This window comes from Tyto alba, unplaced genomic scaffold (genome assembly GCF_018691265.1).
Source record: "Tyto alba isolate M040663 unplaced genomic scaffold, T.alba_DEE_v4.0 Super-Scaffold_20000042, whole genome shotgun sequence".
NCBI lineage: Eukaryota > Metazoa > Chordata > Aves > Strigiformes > Tytonidae > Tyto > Tyto alba.
In genome coordinates this window covers 11,446,539-11,469,150 of record NW_024881293.1, presented here as the reverse complement: position 1 = coordinate 11,469,150, position 22,612 = coordinate 11,446,539, and the positions used below count along the sequence as shown (strand labels likewise).

Below are 22,612 nucleotides of genomic sequence, written 5' to 3'. Positions count from 1 at the left end.
AAGACTAAGCTTGGCTCAATGTTGGAATTTCCAAGACATTAAATATAGAGAAGATAAATAGGTAAAGCTTCTGTCCTTGCAGAGTAGATGATGACTATAAAAGTTATATGATCATATTTATGGGGCAATGGGGGGGGTGGGCGGGTGTAGGGCTTGCTTAAACAAAACTTCCTTTTCGTACTGGGTCCTGACCATCCGTGGCACGAGCGCCGCCACGGGCGGCCGGTAACTGCACAGACGTATCGTCCACACGCCCAGCGATCCCCGGTCAGCGTTCAACAGCGTAGTCGTTCAACTCGTGTACTTCAGTCGGCTGGTAACTAATAAGGCAGTAGATATTGAGGTTTTCTTTTGGGGAGGAATTAGAACTTTTAGATACTGTTTCTTCTGACCTTAACGGAGCCCCCATGTGTGGAAGGATTCCTTGTAGAAGAAGTGGAAGTTAAATGTATTAGTACTCGTGAAGGGAAAGTTTGATTTTAATAAAATTAAACACAGCTGCTTTGGGCAGCTTCTCTCACAGACTGGCAGCTAAAAACAACTTTATGTAGTTCATTGAGCTTGGGGAAAAATGTCAAATTTATGCATTTTCAGAGGCAGTATAATATACTGTTCTTTACAAGCTAAACTTTTTCTATTAAAATAATTTGTGGATTATTTCACTGATATATGCAATCCTATATTCAGCTACAGCGTTGGTGGCACAGGAACTCTGGAAAAGTTGTCCCTGCGACATAAAAGTTTTATTTATTGTGTTTTTCTATAGATAAAGTGGAAAACTGAAGTTGGCTTTAAGTGTTTGCGATCTGAGAAATGATGTGAAAAAGCAGCTCAACTAAATGTACATTCTTTTCAATCTTTTCTTTTTTGTGTGAAGGCTTTTGTCTTTGTATCTTTGCATTATTTGTAAATGAAATGTAATAAAAGTTCAAATGTTTTTGTCTCTGGCTGCTTAGCTTTTTCTTAGTTTCGTTTGTTGTCTGTTTGCTTTTTGACTGATGGTTTTCAGTGTTGAAATAGTGGTGGTTTCAGTGCTTGTGTTTATAAAGAAACAGCAAAATCAGATGATTTTGGTTAGCTGGCTTCTTACAGCTCTGAAAACTGAACTCTTACTCTGCAAGAGGAAACTGCAGACGGATCTAAAAGATGCAAAGCATCGTGATAAGCCTCAAAATTTAAACTCTCTCCAGAAGTGTCCCTGCGTTGCGGAGTCTCGGCTTTTCTCAAGCCAGCGCCTCGGCCACGTTCCCGCGCTGCTGCGCGGCTTCAGAGCTGTCTGGGGTGAGGAGAGGCGAGGCTGCCTGCCTAGTCCAGTCGTTGCATTTTTTGAAAGAGAAAATGAGCATGTAAATGTTCAGACTTGCTTGATTAGATTGTCATACGTGCATGCCTCAACACCTGGGCGCAGCTTTCACTGCAGTAAATCTCGTGTTCGGTTGGTCATCGAGGCAGGTAGGGCCAGGGAGGAATAGAGTTTTACATTACTAAGGCAGCTGGGAGAGAACGAGCGACTCCCCCCAGCTCGGGCAGTTATTTCATAGCTCTTCTGAATGGAATTCATCTTTTTCTGATGCTGTTCTGTGCTTGCCTGTGGGAGGGTTCCCCTGCAGCCAGGACTGTGGCCCGAGGGGCGGGTGTGCTGGGGAGGGAGCCGTGGTTCGGGCTGAATGTTCTGCGTGAAGCGTAACCAAGTCGATCGGCAGCGAGGCTGAGTGAGCGCGCCTGACTTCAGTGACCGAGCAAAAGGAAGTTCATTCATTTCTGCCCTCAGCTTGGAAGCTGTTCCGCTGTGGAACAGTTTCTTAGAAGCTCTGGAACATCCCTCCAGTACTTCAAGCCATGTCCTATAGGAGATCCTGTACTCTGGGCTGCCTCATCTGCATTTTTTCCTGTTGGGGAAAGAAAACTTAGTGGCGATTTTCATGATGGTCTTAGAATGGCAAAGGGAGGTGTTCTCTACGCGCTGTGCCCAGCAAGCGATCGGTTAGCAGAACCGGTGTTCTTCTGGCAGATCTCTGCTTCTGCTGTTGCCTCTGGAATGTGAAATTCAAATGCACGTAGCTGTGGAGAGGTGCAGCTTTTGCCCTCAGCTTTCCGGGAGGAGAGGGAAAGTTGTGTTCACACCTTGCTTGTTTGGTAAATTTGACAGACGCAGCGCGTCCGGCCAGCGGTGTTTGTGTTTATCGTACAGCCTCTGCGCTGGTGAGCATTCAGCTGCCTTTCTGGTGAAACCACGAGCAAGTCTCCTGAAACCACGAGCAAGTTTCACTATAATTAACGTGAACTGCTTACCTGAAGCATCTTGCAAAATCTGGCTTTTAGTGTCTCTTTAGGCAGACCGGAAGGCGGCGGCCAGGTCATCGTGCCCTGGCAGAGACCGCGGGTTACAGCCGTGCAGGATTTAAGACTTCCCAGGTTACCAACTACAGAAACCCGCTGTCTGTCTGTGGGAGTCCTGGCACAGTGTCACAGACAGATCAAACATAAAGCTTTCATTTATCGTTCTAAAACTGCCACGTAGAAGACCCAGGTAGGACAGCCTAACTATAGAGGGAGGCTCTTGAAAGAAAAAGTGGCCCTGTGCATCTGTACGGCTAACAAAGTGATTAATTCAGCTGAGGGCTCTCCAGCAGTGCTACTGCTTTTGGCTTTGAAGGGTTTCTCTGTTACACATCTGTATCGGAAAAGTTTCAGAAGAGGAAAAAGCAACATGCACGTGACCAAGGAGAAGTCTAGTTTTTATTATCCAACATTCCACGTATTTATTAGCCAACATTCCAGAACAAAGATACTCTCCTTAAAGTGCTTGTTTTTAATGTTTTGTGAGCAACTTGTACATAGGCTGCTCTCTGTCCTTTTCAGACTAGTGCTGGGTTTGTTTTGCAGTAGGTCTTGAAAAGGAAAACAACATTCACACTTGAGAGCCTTTGAGTAAGGAAAAGATTCCTGGGAATCATCCGCACTGAACTTACTCAAACAATTCCAGCTCCTGCAGGTGGCTTCTCAGCACATCTCTCTCCGTGTAGCGTAGAGAGCTAGTGTTGACAGCAGCACAGGCCTCTATCCACACTTGCCATCTACACCTCTGCCGTTCCAATAGGTTTTTTGTAGCGTTTAAAGAAAGTTGCTGTTGTGGAAAAGTTGCCAGATAATGCACTGACACGTGGTGCTGTGCAGAGTGCAGTGGTACATTACTTACAGTTCTTTATACAGTATACCAGAGCAATAGTGGGGCAGCTGAGCACATTTTTTAAAGCAAGTTTGGCTGGACAGACGTTTAAATCGGAGGTTAGTCTTGCTGAACTCTAAATGTTTCATAATCTTCTGGAATGGTATCTGTGGAGGATGAGATTAAAGCAAATACAGATTAGAAGTAGGACCAGAAATAAAAAATAGAGTAAGCTATTGCATGCCATCCCCTTACAGTTGTACATGTAGGATAGCTGAGAACAAATGAACATCTTGAAAGCAAAATGGCAAAAATGTCTGTATTTGACTTTCAAAACTAACTCACCATTGCAGCGATAACGCAGGTTTGACCAAATGATGTTCTCCTGGGAGAAGCAGAAGACTCCCAGGCGTCCCCCTCGCATGGTTGTATCGAGGACAACTCCCGTGTCTGCTACGACCTCAGGGCCTTCGTAGAAGCGAGCTCTAGAAGAGAATCCGCGCGCGTGGGACACGAACGTGAGACTGGTTCACCCTCGGAGAAACCGGTCCCATCAGACTCTCCCTCCTCTTCACCACAGGACTGCACTAGAGGTGCTGCTTTTGCGGGTGAAGCGTCCACTCAGCCGTGTGAAGGGAAGTGCAAACCCCTCACCTGATGTATCCCACTTGAGGCCGATGTTGCAGGAACCAGCGGTAAGACGTCTTGTCCTTCCAGCCAGAATTGCGAGGGTCTTTCCACAGCAGTTTGACCTGGTCTGTGGTGTCTCCGGTGTGCCAGAGCGAATTGCGGAGATACTCTCCTGGGCCTGTTTTAGACTTCACTGCCTAACACAGAGAAGAGACTGGTAAAATGTGGATGAAGGATTGACTGACTGTAGCTGCTTGCCCCACTCTGTGTCCAAGCAGCACAGCTAAGAAAAAGGCAAATATCCCTTCCTGAATTCTTTTTCAACGGCAGCTTTACCTTCAGTTGAATTCCAGGTTCTGCTACTGCTCGGAAGGGGTTTGCCTGCCAGTACGTCTGTTCCATCTGCTTCCACATGACCACATAAAAGCTGGAACTGTCCTGGTAGCCAAATATGAAGCCAGCATAATCATCGTCTGTGGCCGTGTTGACATGGAATGTGCCCTCAAAGTCCACTCCGTTGAATGCCGTGTAACCTGCAATTGGTGGGAAAACAAATACTCTCTATTCTGAGACAAAATGTAGATCCGTTTCTTTCTGGATTCGGAGGGGGGAGGTGGGTTTTGCTAAGGCAAAGCTGAAGGCTCTGCCTACTACAGAAAATATTTTCCCGGGAGGTGGATGGAATCATTAAGTAGTGTCTGAAATCCTTGCAAAAGCTGCACCGAGAAGTCCGCAATAATTTTCCAAGAGGACAAAAAGAAGCGCCTCACCTACAGCCAGGCCAGGATCGCTGTTCATGGTCTGGACAATTTCCATGCCCTGAGAAAGACGAATGTAGACTCGTTAGTGTAGCTCCAAACTAACTTTACTCGTTAAGTGATCAGGGGGAAGGTACATCGGGGTGAACCTCTGGGATTAGGACACTGGTGAACAGTACCGTTAAACCTGCAGAGTCTTTTAATAAAGACTGCACCCCGGTCGGTACAGGCTTGTTCCACCTGCCTCTCCAGCCCGTTCTAGAGCAGTCTCCTACCTGGTTGAGGACAATCCAGTTGGGGTCAATCTGTGCATCACCCTCAGGGTCCAGGACAACTGTCTGGAAAGCCCTGAAGTCCGTTAGTGTCACTTCTGCATTCTCTGGGCACACATCAATTCTGTCAATCACCATGTCTCTGTCAAAATCATCTTCACAAAGGTTTCCCACGCCGTCACCTGAGAGCACAATAGAAGAAAAGGAGTAACAAGCTTTCATTAATTCCTCCCACCCCTTGCACCCGAGTTTTACTCAGTGAGCTTCTGGCTAGCACAGTTAAAGGTAGCCATGTCTATGCCAGGTTAAGAGGTGTTCAGAGCACTGCTACACTCTTCCTTTAAGTCAGTTGCAAAGAAACCCTGAGGCTTCTCTTGCTTGCAGAGATGCTGTGAACAGAAGAAACACCTCAAATTGTAGATACTTCTGGAAGATAACTTTTCGCAGATACCCGATCCTGCTGTCAGGGTTTTTTGAGATCTGAAAATGACGTCGAACCGTCTCAGGTCGGTACTGAGGAGATCTTACTCCCTGTCTATCTCTAGAGGTCAAACCCATACGCGTTGGCCACCAGGAAGGGAACTGTCCCCGTGCAGGGGTAACGTGCATCCCCTTCCCTTACCGTCCGAGTCTTCTTGGCCAGGGTTAGGGACGAGCCGACAATTGTCGGGGCCTGGGGGTTTCTCATCTGGAATCCCATCATCATCGTCATCATCATCACATTCATCCCCCAGCCCGTCATTGTCTGTGTCCACCTGGGAGCTGTTGGGCACCGAGGGGCAGTTATCCCGTGTGTCTTGGTGGCCGTCCCCGTCACTGGTGGAGAAAATGACGGGTAAAGGTCAGCCACTGACATGTGCTTTTGAAATAAGCACACAAGACCTTTCTAGGAGCTGGGGTCCTCAACACAAACAGCAGAATTTGGTGATTTTAGCCTCACGGAGTCTTGAGCTGTTAGTTACACCAGTGACAGATCAGGAATATTCCTGCTGTAGTCTGCAGCCAAACCCATCAGCTGATGATGAGCAAGCCTGCTGCAGGCAAGCTTCCATCCGCCAGCCTCTGGGCCATACTTCCACGGGCAAGTGTTTTTGAGGTCTGAAGAAAATTCCACTTCCCTTGGCCTCTGTCTTTTCATTGGATAAGGCCAAGCCAGGTTGTCACGGAGTTGCCAACGCATGCCTTTTTCCCCTTCCATCCCCAAGATTTCATGCAACTGAAGTATAACTTTTGCAGCAAGTTCTCACCTGTCCTGGTTGGTATCACAGACGTCTCCCACTAGATCATGATCGGTATCTTTCTAGTAAAATAAAGCAACAGTAATTTAAACTTTCCATAGATCAAGAGGGGGATTAGGCAATAAAGAGAACAGAGAGAGGTCTTTGCCTCAGTGCCGTGATCATTCGGATTGAACACGGAGCTGACAACAGTGGGAGAGCTTCTTCTGCAGTATTTATAAATTTCCCTGCTGAATTCGAGCAGCGCTATTTCTAAGCACAAAAGAGCAAGGTAGGACAAGAGAAGGCCCGAGTGCAACGCTTCCTCTCTGACTTACTCCTCTGTACCCCAGGGTGTTTGATCTCGAGGGGCTGTACTCTTGTACTGCAGGTTGGCAGCTAAAATTTGCAAGTGGTAATCCTGGTGAGTTACCAGGTGCGTGCACCTTAGGCAGCTGACACGAGCACTGTCTTGAGCAAGAGAAATGAACCCATAAGAGGGCAAAACTGGGAGTGCTTACTCACCTGGTCCGGGTTACTGATTGTTGGGCAGCTGTCACACACATCTCCTACTCTGTCACCATCACTATCTTTTTGATCAGGGTTAGGAACTCTTTTGCAGTTGTCTACTGGGTTTTTGATCCCTGTAAAACATGCGAAGTGGACCCGTCAAGGCAACAGGGCTGTTAAGCTCTATGCAGCAAGATCTCTGCTGGATGTAAGAGAGCAAAATTCTAGGACAGCTGAGTTCATGTAATAAGGCAACAATTTTTTTGTGTACATTTTACACACTTTTAAGTTACATCCTAGAAGCTATGGAGTACGAAAGAGATCAGCAGCAACTGATGTTAAAACATACTCCAGACTGTATCACGCTGGATGTCTGAGCATGATATTGCCCATGAACCTGAGCGGAACCATCCTTAACTGCATTCCTTAGAGAAAGCTAAAGAACTGAAGAACATGGCTCAACCTGGCATCATATCTGTGCAGGAGCGAGGGGCCAAGAGGATGAAGACAAAGCTGTCTGTGGTTCCCTAAAGCATGACAGAGTCTTTTTCCTCTAAAGTAGACATCTAATAAAATAAGTCAAGGTTAATCTTGGCTGTTTGACATGGAAGATTTAGACAGTGCCTTTTCAAGCCCTGAGACAGGACAGGAACAATCTAATTGACAGACAACCTCTATGACTTCACTTCCCACTTCCCTGCACTTACCTACTCCACCAGCAAATCATGCCAGCAGGGAGCTACTTGGCAAGATGCAGCCAGAGCCAAACAGCACTAGATACACTGGAAATACTCTGTAAATAAATATGTATGTCCCAGGCCAGCAGCAGTTGTGATTTCTGGCTTTTGAAAGCAGGCTTTGTACAAATACAGCATCATTAGCATACAGACTGTTTCTAGAGCCAGCCAGGTTTTCTCCCCCAGAAGCCAGCCCTGACACATACTGCCTTGAGCCAGAAGCTGCCAACAACTTGGATATTCCCATACTGCTTCATAAGCTTAAATTGCAGCACTAAGTGGTGGCCTTGTCGGGACTGAGATCAGTTTGCATGGTGCATCTTTCTTAAGTCTGACACAGGTTTGACATGACTGTGCGCAGTAACAGTGCTAATGAAAAATTGTTAGTGCCATCCTGAAGATAGATCTTTAAACCCTACAAGAGCTGAACTGTAAAGGATGTTGGCTTGCCTGTTCCTCTTGGCATCTTAAGACCCGAGTTGTGCTTCATCCCATCAGAAATTAGTTCCACTCCTGTGGAGCTCAAGCCTCTGAAAGCAGGCACCAGCCACGAGGATCTCCAGCTGCCTGCTCAATAGCTTTCTGGTTCTTAGCTCAGTATATATGCACCTCGCTGAGGATGCTCTCCAGCGGCTCTTACCATCTCCATCCATGTCATCATCACACTCATCTCCCTTCCCATCGCCATCAATGTCCCGTTGATCATTGTTCTTCACTTGGCGACAGTTGTCGCAGGCATCACCAAAGTTATCCTTGTCTGCGTTGCGCTGGTCTGCGTTGCGTGTGTACACGCAGTTGTCCTGAGGGAGAGAGGGACTGGCTGAGGGAAAATGTTTGGCACTGGGGAGTAAGAAAGACAGAAATCCTGAGGCGTTCTCTAAATCCACATTAAAGGTATAGGCAGTTGCTTTGCAGGACCTCTGGGTACATTTAGGTGTGGCAGAGCTTAAGCAGTAGAATTCAAACCTCAGTATTTATTATCCCATCTCCGTCAGCATCATCGTCACAAGCGTCTCCAATTCCATCCCTGTCTGCATCCTCCTGGCCAGAGTTGGGGACAGTCATGCAGTTATCCTGAAAGGAAAGCAACAAAGAGCCTGCTAGCAAGCTGTGCGTGTCATTCGGCCTGAGTTCTGAAGGTTGGGCAGGCTCTCACCAGCACCCAAGGCCTGCCCTCAAATCAAAACTGCCCAGTTCTGGTTAGGCGTTCCTCTCAAAGACTGCTTCCAGAAAAACATGAGACAACTGCATCTTACCTTGCGGCATTTTTTGTCGGAGCAGCGTTGCTTCTCATCAGGGACCCCGTCAATGTCCGTATCCTTCCCACAGACGTAGCCGTTCCCTGCCCACCCCACGAGACACTGCAAGGCAGCAGACAAACAAAATGAGGCTGCCGGTGAGTCCCCTGATGGCCATATGCCTCCAAAATTGAAGGCTTTACATGAGAACCAGCACAAAACATTGCGAATCCAGGTGCACAACACTCTACAGGAAAAATATTGTCTGGAAGAAACAGTTATGCAGTAAATAGCATTTGAAATAACTCAGATACAAGTCCTCTGCTTGTTCCTGCGATTATAAAGACAGCTGCAGCAACAGAACGTCTTGGCTGCAGCAGGTTGCTGAACAGTGCTTCTCCCTGCTCAGCTGCCTGTAACGTTCCATGAGTGACAAATTTGTAGTGCTTCAGGCAAAAAAAAAAAAAACAACAAAACCCAACCAACAAGGATCTGAGGTGCCAGGAGCACTCTCCAGAGAGCGCTGAGAGAGCTCTTGCCTAGCTGAGGTGTTAATGGGGAGCGGGTCTGCGCCGGGAAGGCACGCTCTCCAGGAGAGGGCAGTGGCAGACCCAGGAGAACAAGCGCAGCGCAGTGGAAAGGGGAGGGAGCAGACCCCAACCGCCGGGAGGTTTGGACCTTACCACGCAGGAGAGGGACCCGTCGCGCTCCACGATGCACTGTGCCTTCTCGTGGCACGGACTGATTTCACCATTGGGGCAGCGTCTCACCGTCTGGCTCTTGCAGCCAGTGACTTGGTCCCCAACAAAGCCAGGTTTACAAGCCCCGCACTTGTAGGATCCCTGCAAGAAAAAGCAATAGGGAATGAGCTATAACATGAGCCCTGGGAAACCTTTGCTGTAACCTGCCCCAGCTAACAGAGGCCCCAGAGCCTGGGGAAGAGAGATCCCCGTGCGGCTTTCCAGGAACATTTACCCGTGTATTGATGCAGATAGAGTTTGGGACACAATTTCTGGCGGCACCTGTCTCACATTCATTGATGTCAGTACAAACCTGCCCAGGAAGAACAAAATAGACGTTAACTTCACTCCTAAGCAGATACCAGATGAGATTACAGAATTAGGGAATCACTAGATGCAGGAGCAAAGCCCCTGGCACACCTTACTAGGACTCACAGCTCAAAATTTTCCTTCAGACAAGCTTGAGCCAGATCTCAGCAATACTCCTGACCCCAGGCAAGCTGTTCACCCTCTACAGAGTCACCAGAGATTTTAGCCTGGCAAAATAGCTTAGCACTGAGCTGAGCTGTCAGAGTATCTCCTTACTGTAAAAGGATAGAAGAGAATCCATGGAGCAAGAAGGTCAAAGACTGTCCTATGACCAGCTAGCAGCTCTCTAAATAACACAAGCCACATGCCATTCCTGCTTTTGGCAATATATTCTTTATAAGAATATAAGATTAAGACCACATTCAGACTAGGTGGTGAGTTTGTTTTTTTTTTTTTTTTTACTTTAAACTCTCTATAGCTGTCAGGGAAGTGTGTGTGGTGGGGGGCAGTAGCTGCATCAACTCTTCTGTGTCCTAGTATAAAGGATTCCCTAGGCTGGCTTCACAGCCACAAAGGTGTCAGATATAACATTCTGCCCAGCATAAATTCAGCAGAAGTCTTGGAGTGGAGGTTGCTTTGCTGTTGATGTGCTAAGACATCCTGGCAAGCCTCTCCTCTCACTGCATCAGTCTTCCCACCAATACAACGCAGTCATCTTGCATTTCCCTCCCATTTCTTTGAGGGATCTAATACCTCTGGATTGCAATTAGAGAAGGGAAAGAGTTAATGGCTTCTGAAGGAGACAGAAATGTTTCTGGGCCTTACCTGTTTGTTGGCCCTGGCATAAGCTAGTCCAACCCCTTCGACCATTTGCCCAGTGAAGCCAGGAGGGCAGGGATCACAGCGGAAGCCAGGGACGGTGTTAATGCACTGGACTTTTGGGAAGCAGGGGTTTGCGTTGCACTGTAAACAAGAAAGAGGTGGTGCAGAACTGTGAGGCAGGCTCGCTCGAGGCCAGCGGTGAAGGCAGCTCTCAAAGCAAGCCTTGCTGAGTGAGATCCAGCTATTGTACTTTTCTTTTTAAAGACTAAAACAAAAATGCATAGAAGTTCCTGGCTTTCCTTGGAAGTGGAAAATACAGCTTCCCCATCTCAGTTGTTCTCCCAAGTTCTTATATGTGCAGACAAGTAAAACAAATCAACTTTCAGGACTAATTCTTCTTAGGTGACATCAATTGCCCAGGCAAAAAGCTGGCTTCACTTCACACTTTCCTTCCTGGCAGTCTCTGAATCCCAAGAACTGGATAATTTCTTGCACTGGTTTTGAAAGACAAGTACAGTTGTTTGTGTATGACTCTGGGAAACAATTGTCTTTCTGAAGTTGCTATTAATGCTTGTTTATTTTCTCCAGCACTTTATTATTTTCACTGAATTCTTATGCTCTGTACTGGCAGATGCATTACAATAATACAGTGGTTCCCACACTTTGGTGACTAACATTATAATCAGTCTAAAAAGCTCCCATCGACCCTTTTAATTTCAGCAGATTTTTAAACTGAAAGGCCACAGAGGCGACATGGCTTTGCAAGACACTTGGAGTTGCTTGGTGGACTAATCAGTGAACATAGGACTATGGTTTGGGAACCACTGAACTAAGGAGTCTTACGGACATGCAAAATTAATGGTTGAGTAAAGCTTTGCACACACACACACAGAGTCAAAATGGAATGCCACGCTTTCTGAAAAAAAAAGAAAATTAAACAGTATCTGCCTAGCAAGGTTTGATTTAAAGGCAGAAGTAAAGCAGTACTAGTAGTGTGGTAAGATTTATTGTATAAAGGACTATTCAGGAAGCATTTGATTCTATTCCACACTTAATAAATCTTATCTCTAACAACTCTTCAGCTCAAAAGATTACAAGACCAAAAGGGACTGTTCTGGTCTTCCAAACTCACCTTCCTGTGTGGTACAAACTGAAAGATTTATTTTGTTTGAGTCTATGTATCTTTTAGAAAGAAATGCCTAGCTAGACGGGATATAAAACCAACATGGAACAGAGCTTGAGGGCGGGTGAGCTACAGACTTCCAGTGAAATGATGTTTCTGTTGAACTTCAGCTCCTAGGAGAATTGCAAGACTTTCTTTATAACCACAAGACAAACCTGCAACACTTTAAGAAACGCGAGCCAGCTTTGTAACTTCCAGCCTCTCCTGCTTGTTTTTTACCTCATTGATATCTGTGCACTGGGACCCGTTGCCTGAATAACCTGGGGGACAGGGTCCGCAGCGGAAGCCAGTGCCGGTCTCAGTGCAGGCCACTCCAGGGAAGCAGGAGTTTGGGAGGCATCTGTTAAACTGTGTCACGGTGATGACAGGGCCTGTCGCCTCGGTGTGCATGCCTAGAGGACAAGAGGAACGGTAAGAACAGAGCTGTCCCTGCCAGAGACTATCATGGGGTGGCCCCATTGTCTCAGAAGGTATCGGTGGGCTTCACACATAGGACATTTCCTCGCATCCTTTCTGAGGGCTGAGCACTTGTAGCTCTATTTTGTAAATGGAGAAAAAAATTAGGAGAAGCAGCAGTTTGACAGATTTCTGAGTCAGAGCAGACAAAAAATAAGTCAGAACCCCAGAAAGTCTTCGCTCCCAGTCCAGAACTCTTGTTATGCCACCCTCCTTGTTGGTGCAATACCCTTGCTTTTGGAGTTCCAGAGCGATCACATTTTCTCCCTGGTTCCTCCATAATTACACCTTACTGGTGGTATGGACTCAGACACTTGGCTAGAGCAGAACCCACAAAGGCTTAAATCCGGGAAGCATTGTGGAGGGCTGCCTGCCAAAATCTCCGCTGTAGAAGGCAGGCATGTTAAACAGGTCAGCTCAGTTTGTAGCAGGAATACACTCACATCAGGCTCACATAAGGCTCTCAGGCCATAATATTATGCATAACATGCTACCTGTTATCTCCACAGGGCTAGGAAACCTCCCATCATCCTGGCAGATGACAAAGCAATCTGTTGTTTGGACATTCATCACTTCTGGGCTGGAATACAGCAATATGATCTATCTAAGCATGAAGTACAGCTTGTGATGTGTAGGAAATTCTGACCCATATAAAATGCTACTGCAGTTCTCTTCAGAAGCACTCTGAACACATGAAGCCATGAAGCCTGTCCCCACACCGTGGCATACCAGCTTCCCTGAAAGTTTTAGGCCAAATGCCAGGTTGTTCTCCTTATCCTCACGCCCTGACCCACAGCACAAGAGAACTTGTAAAATTAATCTCTGTGGGACACAGAACTTCACTGAAGGCCAATTCAAGACCAAATAAACTTTCACAGAATCTAGAATTGTCATAAGTCTCCCACACCCGCTACTCTAAGTGGCAAGGACACTTTTTGCTCCCGTTTTCTCCAGCTTAAAAGCCCAACATAAAAAATGTGAAACAAAACTAAACAAGAAACAACACTCTACCACCACCACCAGCAAAATCTTCACTAAAACAAGGCCTCCTCTCTTCATGCTTCTCTTTCTGTGAAATAATGAGAAGCACACGACTGCTGTGAGTCACGTTGTTCAATGCATGACTAAAAGAGGCTCAAATTCTACAGTAAGGAGTGCAGGAGAAGAACTCATAAAAAGCAGAATAGCAAGTCAAGTAACAGAGAGAATGTTCAGGACAGTTTTATGAGCAAATTAAAACAATTGCTGTGGATGAATGCATTTCTGTTCTGCAGGTCCCAGACACTTTGGCTTCTTTTCCAGAAGTACAATCTCTCCAAATGCAGAAATGGTTATTGCTCCGCCCTTTAAGTGTACTGGCAAATAACAGAGCACCTCCAAGAACCAAGCTTTCTGAAAGCCAGATATACTGGAAGTAAGTTCCAGTCTAGAAAAAATAGCCATTTATTGGGGATCAAGAATTATATGGGAAAATTTATGACCCTGTGTCTTGAATCCTCTATAAACAACCTCTTTGCTTGGATGGTGGCAGCACTAGCAGGAAAGGAACAGCAGAGCAATGCCTCTTGGGGGTGATGTTCTCTTCCACTTGCAGCTCAGGAGTAGCCAACTATATCCCACAGGATACCCAGTGTGCATTCCCAGGCAATTCTAACATCTGCCAGGGGCTGGGTTATTAGGAGACATGGTTGGGCAGCTTTCCGCAGCAGAATGCAGCTACCCGGAGAAGAACAGCGTGGTATGTCACAAAACACTAACAAAGCTTATTTCAGAAATAGTGGAAGGAAGCAAATGCTGGGGGGTTTGCTGAAAGATGAATTTTTTAAGGCTGCTTCTGCAACCCATGCTCAGGAAAGGGATAACAGCTTCAGCTGCTATTGAATGATGAGAACAGCATGAACTCTGGCCCATGCATGCTGCATGTTGTGTGGGAAAAAGAAGCACCACTAACACTGAGTGTTACCTTGTGACACTCAAGGTAATTGTGAGACAAGCTATTTCCTTTAGGGAGATGGTCACAAGTGGCATTTTACTACTTCTTTGGACACAAAGGTATGAAGGACTTGGAGGAGGCAGCTGAACATAGGACTCAGCTCAGTAACTCACCACAGGCATCACACTCCATGACAGTATTCTTCAGGAATGTTATCTCCTTAATCTAGAAGAAAACAAGAACCGCCACTTAGCCAGAGGCTGAGTCTTGCTCCCACGAAAACCAATAGCCCCACTGCCAGAAAACAGGGTGTCTAGGTGAGACTGCACTGTTACTTACAAACAAATTAACTCTTACCCCAAGGTCCATGTTGCAGACTTTCTGGAAGCTGAGGTGGCTTGTATTCCCTGCTGTAAGTCACTCCCTACTGTGGTGTTTCTACAGGCTAACTTGATAGTACTATTCTATCACAGATGCAGGAAACACTTGACTTGAATACACAGAAACAAGTGTCGTAGAGGAAGAGAAATCTACTTTATTTGGGTCTTCTATCCTAGAAGATGCTGAACTAGCAGTCCTAGAGACATCTGATTTATCTGTAGTCCAGGCACTGCATAAGTAAAGTCAGGACGAGGTTCCCCTGTGAGCCATTTTTGTAGATATATGAATAATCCCTGACACTGCTTATGCCATTCTTTGGCCCCAATGCCTGTGCCACGAGGATATTTAGAATTTATACACAAAAGCTCCTCCCTCCAGACTTCCTCTGATCTCCTCCTCTAGGGCTTCTATTCCTTCAAGCTTGCATCAGAAAAGATAATTTGTAGCATGGGCAGTGCAAAGATGCTGTTCCTTTGGTGAAGAAAGCAATACGGGACAAGCACAAGTAAACATTTCTCAAGCTAACGTTTATATGACTATCTAGCATCTTGTATAGCAATCCTAGTGGAGTTTTTTCCTGTGAAAGTCTTACTGGCTATCTACAACTGATACTCAGGACCACCCTTCCACACCCTGTGGACTTTGTGTTTCTGCAATTAAATCATTTCACTTTCACAAAAACTTTTACTCATGTCTCTCTGCCAACCCCCAGGTATAAGAGCAAGCTGTCATTCTCTCTTCTCTGCAACACGGCCTGAGGTCATGTATTTTGAATAGTTAATGCAGAGATAGATCTGACCCAAATCCCCAGAACATCTCCCATTAGAAGTGGGTGACAGAGAGCAGAGCAGAGAACTCAGAGCACTGCTAATGAGTATCAGCGGTTCTTGTGTGCCAAGAATCCTTCAGCCTTTGGCTCAGGAGAGTAGACCTGGCCTTTTATTGCTATGCCTTTTGCCATCCTTATTGCCAACAGCCCAAGATGCTGAATCAAGGAAAAGTAAGTTTTAGAAAATTTTTGCATAGATTAAGAAATTATGAACTGCCACCTTGGCTCTCCAGTGGTATATGCAAGTTTCTCTTATGAAGAAGAGCCTTCTTGAAAGCGCTGTTAAGAAAAAGGCCATGGATTTAAAAAAAAACAAACAAAAACCCCAAAAAAAAAAAAAAAAAAAAAAAACCAAAAACAAAACCAAAAACAAAACGTAAGTGGCAAGAGTGAGAGAACAAATAGAAAACCTGTATGGAGAAGCAGTGCTAAACTGGATGGGAACACTGGAAATCATCGCTTGAGGCTGCCAGGAACCATGTCTGACCTGATTCCTAGTAAACACTGGGTATTTATGCAGTAGCCTGAAATGTGAGAGTAACTCAATGCAACAGATGTTTTTGCAGATTAGAGGCCGCCCAGTTTGCACTGGCACAGAGACCTGTCTGCCATTCCAATTATCTGGCAGGCAGAGCTGCTGCCCTCAGCTCCCAGAGTGGATGAAGGGAGAATGGAACCTTTTTCTATACTTAAAAGAGAGCTGACCAGGCAAACCACCATCTCCTCGTTAAAATGGGAAAGGATCTAAGCACCCAAGAAGTTCCAAATTCCCTAAGAAACTACCGGAGCCAGAAAGGCTTAGAATTAAAACAAGAGGAAACAGTGAATACAGAGCTTGTTTAGACTCCATATGACTTCCCCTTCCAGGACCCTAATAGATGGCTAAAAGGTCTCTTCCATCTTCCAAGTTTGGACTCTACTGATCTCACAACCCACAAAACCAGGGAAAAAGTTACGTGTTTTTCCAGTGAAATATATACCCACTGTGTTTGCATGTCTTTTTTGTTAAGAGTCAATTCTCCATGTACGCTGTTTTTCAGCAGGCACAATTCTAACCAGCAGAATCTGGAATTCAAATGAATCCACTTTCTCTCAGAATTAGAGATCTGATTGTGAGACCACCTCTTCCTTCTAGTTTGTGACGTGGTAATTCTATTACTTGTTTCACTTAACACAAGACGCAGCCCCTACAAGTCCCAAACTCAGCACATAAGGCAGAGGATTTAGAGATCTCTTGTGCAGCATATAAGGAATTAGGTCCCTTTCTCACCTACCTGCTGTTTCAACAAGTCTCGAACTTCCATTAGAACACGGTTAGTTTCTCTCATCTCTTCCAGCATTTCTGGCCCAACTTCACCTCCTAAAAAAAACCGAAGTGGTTGGGAAAAACACAGAAGAGCCATTAGCAGTACAAACCAACATTATTAACTTCATCTTAAAGATACAGACTCCTCCACACTAGTCTGCCAGCTTCTAACTAGAAACCTGCTGGAATTAACAGAGACTTGCACATGGGGTGTAATTTGCTCTGGGCAGGGCAGACAGTGATAATCAGCCATGCCTGTCAGGTAGGTAACAGTTACCCCTCAGCCAACAAATTGGCCTGGCAGTCTGGCAGTTGTGGTAGCTGTTCATCTGGCATGGTCTCTGCAGTTCACACACAGGAAGGCTTTGCTGCCAAAAGAAGCAAATTAATAATTCAGTGCTGTGGAAGCTGCTATGAAGGGCACCACTAAAGTAAGGCTGTTTGCTGAGTCTGTCCCAAACGTGCTGCCAAGCACTGAACGTGGAAAACCGGCACATCAGCCGTTGCCTCGCCTGTTCTCAAGGTGCAGACTTTTTTTCTTGCTGGACATGGGTTCTTTTTGGGTAGCAAATTGCCATGTAGTGGCTTTGGGACACAAAGGATACATCTGCTCATCCATGCAACACTGCAAAATCCTGTTTAAACTATGCTGAACAGAGGATATACATCATCTTACAAGGCCATCTAGGGCAGATTAACATGACTTTTTCCTCCCATCTGCTAGATTCTAGACTTGCCTGGCCCTTTGAGACATGCTAAAAATCCAGTCAAAACTCCAGCTTCACTCAAGAAGAATTAATGGAAGTAGTTCATTGTTTCTAGAATTATGTAAGTTTTAAGAAAACTTGAACCACTTAAAAACAATTAAAGTTCAACTCCAGTATTCTCCTGTCTGCCATGAGAAAGTGCAACCTCATTTCTCTAGTTTTTTCTAGATTAATCGATCCTTTAACAGAAGTCTCACCCTGCCTACACTGTAAGCAAACCTTTACGGAGAGAGAAATAGCAGTATCTTCTACAAACAGCACTGTGTGTTCAGGAGAAAATTATCTGGAGTTAGGGGTCTGCCTTCTTGAGCATGCAGAATTTGCCAGTGCCAAAGGCAGGATGTGAGCCCATGCTACTGGTTTAGCACAGCTACTTCAGCATTCTCATGTGACAAATGAGCCTGAAAGCCTCATGAGTCTTCCCCGCACAGAACCAAGAGGACTTTATGAATATCTGTAGTCTCTCCAATACATTTTGGTTTGGGAACTAAACTGAAAGTACCACAGATGTGTCATTCTAAGACAGAAAGCCTGAATTAAAGTGACGTTTCTTATTTTACTGAAAACAAGGAGCTTGCACATAATTTCTAACTTCAAAGAGAGGTTTTGAATAAGCTCTGCGTGAAGGCTTCAGGCAGCTTCCGTTATTCCTGGGAAGAATTTTCCATCCCTAGTAGAAAAATGTACTTTAAAATAAAAGTTTGTGGGTTTTTTATCATGCAAATTCACAACAATGATTCAACCGCTCAGGAGCAATTTCCACAGGGAATCTATGCCCTTGCAGACATTTCCATTGCTATGCATCCTTCTCCATGGACTCATTCGGTCTCCACAACACACACCTGAATCTCTGGTACACAGTCTGAGTCTCCCGGATCTCACAGATCCTCTTGAAGTTGAGCATTCCCCGAATGGGCTGTTCAGAGATGTGGAACTTTTGTAATGAAGTTAGCATGGCTACGTTCCTGGAAGCCAGGGCTTCCCTGGGCTCTATGTGTAGAAGCAGAGACAATATCCAAGGATCCTGGCTATCGAACATTCTGTAGGATCTGGTTTTTTAACTTACATCACATGCAAAATGCAGATTAATGTAAAGTGTCACTTGCAGGTTATTACAAAACACAACAAAATTTCTAATTGCCCTAGAATAAATGTTTTTCTTAAAAGAACCTCACTATTCATGAGGAGAACTGGGGAAAAATCTAAGACTGAACACTTACACTGTTAAGCTTCAAGTTTCATATGAAACTACAAAATCCCTAAACATTGCTTTCAGGCTTCAGTAGATGCAGTTGAAAAGTTAACCTTCGTCCTCATTCCCTTCTGCAAAACAGAATTTTCTTAGGAGTCTAGAAAGCATGAGTCCAGAAAAGATAGAGAGAATTAAAATTACTTACCTGCTCGTCTCTGCTGACATGATGAGAAAGGACAAGAGAGGCAGAGGAGAAAAACAAATGCTAGAGCTGAAATCATCTTTGAATCTCCAGGCAGTGTGGATGTATGGGCTTCTCTTGCAACGAATTTTTAACCTGCAGGTTTGCCTCTGCTCCCCATTAGTGTCTGTGGTTTGCTATTTATGAAGTTGCATTCCTTCCTCTGAAGTTCTTATTCTCTGATGCTGGACGAGGGGTGGACGTCATTTCTGGCTGCTAGTCCACAGAGAACGTTACAAAAGTAAACAATATGAGAAACTCATCAGGAGAGTAGTTTAATTTTTTTTTTTAGACTGGCTTGTACCAAAATAGGTCAGAAAATTCCAGAATTAAATGGATTCTTTTTGGATTGGGGTTTATTTCTTCTTCATGGACACAGGATAGACGGATGATTCATAGCCATATCCCTCACAGATTTTCCTTCTAAAACTGCTCACAAGATCACAAAAGCTATGAGACATCTGGACTTCACTAGAGTTTCAGAAAAGACTCTTTAAGCTCCCAAAAGACAGTTTCACCACTCACACTTGGGGTAGAATTATTGAATCATCTTCCAACTCCAAAGAGGAGCTGTCACATCCTATTTCAGAGAGGGATCAGCCCTTAGAGGCTGTTCTTATTACCCCCCACCCAGGCTTGTCTAAAGGAAGGATGCAGTGCAGAAGTGACGGCATGAAAGGAAGGTAGACTTTGCTGTTTCTTGTCTGTGAGGGAATGAGTTGCAATCCAGTATTTTTCATCAGTCAGTCTCAGTTCAACACTTTCCATCAGAAGACACAGAGCGGATTGAGAAAGCCATCTAGAGCAGCCAAAGAAAATCTGCCCAAAGAAAATCTTAAAGCTGCTACATCAAGGAAACTGCAAGTTAAACTGTGACCTGTAAAAAAGGTTAGTTTGAAGACCAGTGAAATTCTTGATCACACATTCTCACTGTTTGATTCTGAAATCTGCCCGTATGTTGATCATACAACACCCTTTGGGACACAGACAGGAAAGTCCCAGGAAACAGTAGTCCACTCATTAAAGTGTTATAGCAGCAGGATCCTTGATATTTACATAAAGATTTTTTTCTCATTTTGGCCTCAGACCTCCCATGTTCAGGAAAAAACTTGTCATCCCTGTGGCTGTGCACAATTCTTGAAGGTAACTGCGTGCAGTCTGGCAGGCACTGGTGAGCATGCATGTTCACTAATAAATAATATTAGTTTTATATTACGGGAATGCTGCAGCAGACAGATTTTGCATTTTTTTGCTCCAAGCAAACTTATACACAAAATAAAGTTAATTTGCATGCGTTACCTAGCTGGCATATGTGTGATTCTGCTTGTCTGGCGCACATGCCATCTCATGTCACACACAGCAAGTGACTTTTTGCTGTCAAGCCACAGGTAAACCAGTTTTGAGGGTTTGATACTTGTGGTAAACAAAAGGGGTTTAGCTGGAACAGAACAACTGAAGTTTCCCAGGTTTTAGCATCTCTGGGTCCTTCTGGACAAATCAAAACTGTTGGAACTGAGTATTAAAGATAAAATATACTGTTATCCCCAGTGATGTTCTGGGAAACGTTATTTACAATTTTTATTTTATAGCAACAAATAGGGAGTGAATGAAAAATGCCCTGTCACACATCCCACAGAGACCAACTCTTTCACCAGAAACAGTGATGGTCGATGTCTGTCCAGCTTATGTTTGAAGGTGCTGCTGGCAAGAAGTGAGAGACATCCAGACTTTGCAGACTGCACAGTCCAGGATCCTGCTGTGGAGACCCATTAGTACCTGTTATAGTAGTGGAGAGTTTTAAGGGAAAAGCACATTACTTCAACAGAAGCCTCATAGGTCATTAATAAAGGAAGGTTCTTGCCAACTATTCAGAAAAAAAATTGTTTTCTTCAAGTGGGGAGAAGTCATAAAACTCAAGAAAGAAAAAGATGTAACTCACATGGAATGAAGAATGGACAAGGGTCACTTGTGAGGTCACCTCAGAAATGACTGCCATCGGATTTGCTTTCAATGGAGAAATGTATGTCCATATAGAATGATGAGACAAGCAAAACCCTAGTACTACAAAAAAGAAATTAAAAGAAAAAATTAACTATTCAATACAAGGCAAGTAAAGTATGTATGAGCAGTAATGGTATTTTCTACTATCTAAGCAAAGTATTACTCAATGATATTAGGACATAAAGCCAAACAACCCCACATAAAAAAAAAAAAAACCCCACAACTTAAAGTCAGACACCTAATAAAACAGTTGTTTGAAAGTCCAGTATCCAGCTACCTGGAAACTTTTGTGTTTCTAAGTTTTCAGGGGCCAAAAAACCCCCGGTTTATGAGAAGAGATAGTGGGCTGACTAGACACAACCATTTCTGAGAACGTAACAAATTGGCTTGTGAAAGGATGTGACCCCCAACAAGCAAGGGAGCAATATTTGTATCTAGGAAGAGCTCTCAAAGACTTGTCAAGAAGAGTCCTGCCTCCTCTGCACAGAGTTCAGCACTGCCAGCTGCCCACGATCACATGCCCTTTTATAATACTCTAACTGACGATCACATGCCCTGCTTTCAGCTGGAATAGAGTTAATTTTCTTCCTAGTAGCTGGTACAGTGCTGTGTTCTGGATTTAGTGCAACAACAATGTTGATAACACACTCATGGTTTAGTTGCTGCTAAGTAGTGCTTGTCCGAAGTTCAGGATTTTTCAGTTTCCCGTGCTCTGCCCGTGAGCAGGTCTACAAGAAGGTGGGAGGAGGCACAGCCAGGATAAATGAGCTGAACTAGCCAAAGGGCTATTCCATACCATGGGATGTTATGCCCAGTATATAAACTGGGGGGGATTGGCTGGGAGGGGTGGATGGATGCTCAGGCAGTGGCCAGCGGGTGGTGAGCAATTGCATCGTGTGTCACTTGTCTTTTCTTGCGGTTTATTTCTCTCTTTTTTTGTTATATTCCTTTTCATTGCTATCATTATAATATTCTTTATTATTACTGTTATTATTATATTTTATTTTAAACTGTTCTTATCTCAACCCACAAGTTTTACTTTTTTTTTCAATTCTCCTCCCCATCCCACTGGGAGCAGGGAATAGTGAGCAAGCAGCTGCGTGGTGCTTAGTTGCTGGCTGGGGTTAAACCATGACATCACATTATATGTAAAATTCACTATATTTTCTAATATGCCTATTATTTAACACCTAAATTAACTCATCAGTACCATATTATAGAGAAGTTAGATAATTTTCTTTGTTTTTACTATGGACTGAAGAAACTCAAATAATTGACATTAAAAAGAAGAAATCTCCCAAGCTCCTGGTGTCACCGCAAAGGACAAAGGAAGAGTGAGCCCCTCTCTCTTGAAGACGACCTTGAATGACAAGCTGCAGGTCATCAAAGTATTTAAAACAGTCAGGGCTGCCAGCAGCAAACCTGGATCTCTTCACAGGGCAGAGAAAAAGAGAACTTGGGTAATATGGACAATCTGCAGGTATGTCATCATCTCTGTTGTCCTCTGTAAAAGAGTCACTAATGATGAATTTATTAGTGCAATATACTGAACTGGCTCACTTGTAAGTAACTTTGCAGTTAGCTGAGGTGTTTTAGCACAAGAGGCAAACTGTGAGTACGTACTTAGAAGATGCAAGTTCTCAAACTCAGTAAAATCGGGAATGTTCGCTGCTGAGAAATGACATTAATTTCCCTCAGCAACAATCAGTGTAGGACAGCATGGTGAAGAATAGTGCTTATTATTGCTCACTTATTCTAAATTAAATGAACCAAAGCATATTAAATCTGCATTGCACCAATTTTAAATATTTGAACAAATAAGTCTTCTGTATATCAAAGCTGTGATCAATATGTCTTCCTGTTTTTCTAGAAACCCAAACCCATTTCTTTTTAGTCTGCAACAGTTTCTGGGATCATTTCT

At 44.5% G+C, this 22,612-nt stretch overlaps 1 protein-coding gene across 4 annotated transcripts in view; it reads right to left on the bottom strand.

Annotated features, from left to right (window-relative positions):
* Positions 1–2,717: 2,717 nt before the first annotated feature.
* LOC104365884 (cartilage oligomeric matrix protein) overlaps positions 2,718–22,612 on the bottom strand; it is a 37,323-nt gene continuing 17,428 nt past the window's right edge. For 2 of the 4 annotated variants that reach the window (XM_032993758.2, XM_032993759.2), the window contains exons 4-22: positions 18,655–20,751; positions 16,459–16,544; positions 14,148–14,199; positions 11,805–11,977; positions 10,406–10,543; positions 9,507–9,584; positions 9,215–9,373; positions 8,550–8,654; positions 8,260–8,367; positions 7,934–8,093; positions 6,572–6,690; positions 6,077–6,129; positions 5,452–5,645; positions 4,833–5,011; positions 4,570–4,618; positions 4,136–4,332; positions 3,824–3,996; positions 3,515–3,654; positions 2,718–3,336 (exon numbers count right to left, since the gene is read on the bottom strand). In XM_032993758.2, the coding sequence (XP_032849649.2) occupies positions 3,290–3,336; positions 3,515–3,654; positions 3,824–3,996; positions 4,136–4,332; positions 4,570–4,618; positions 4,833–5,011; positions 5,452–5,645; positions 6,077–6,129; positions 6,572–6,690; positions 7,934–8,093; positions 8,260–8,367; positions 8,550–8,654; positions 9,215–9,373; positions 9,507–9,584; positions 10,406–10,543; positions 11,805–11,977; positions 14,148–14,199; positions 16,459–16,544; positions 18,655–18,730 (2,286 nt within the window). In that variant the 5' untranslated portion in view covers positions 18,731–20,751 and the 3' untranslated portion in view covers positions 2,718–3,289. The remainder of the gene's footprint in view (positions 3,337–3,514; positions 3,655–3,823; positions 3,997–4,135; positions 4,333–4,569; positions 4,619–4,832; positions 5,012–5,451; positions 5,646–6,076; positions 6,130–6,571; positions 6,691–7,933; positions 8,094–8,259; positions 8,368–8,549; positions 8,655–9,214; positions 9,374–9,506; positions 9,585–10,405; positions 10,544–11,804; positions 11,978–14,147; positions 14,200–16,458; positions 16,545–18,654; positions 20,752–22,612) is intronic. The other 2 variants (XM_032993757.2, XM_042795048.1) reach the window with 2 other exon arrangements.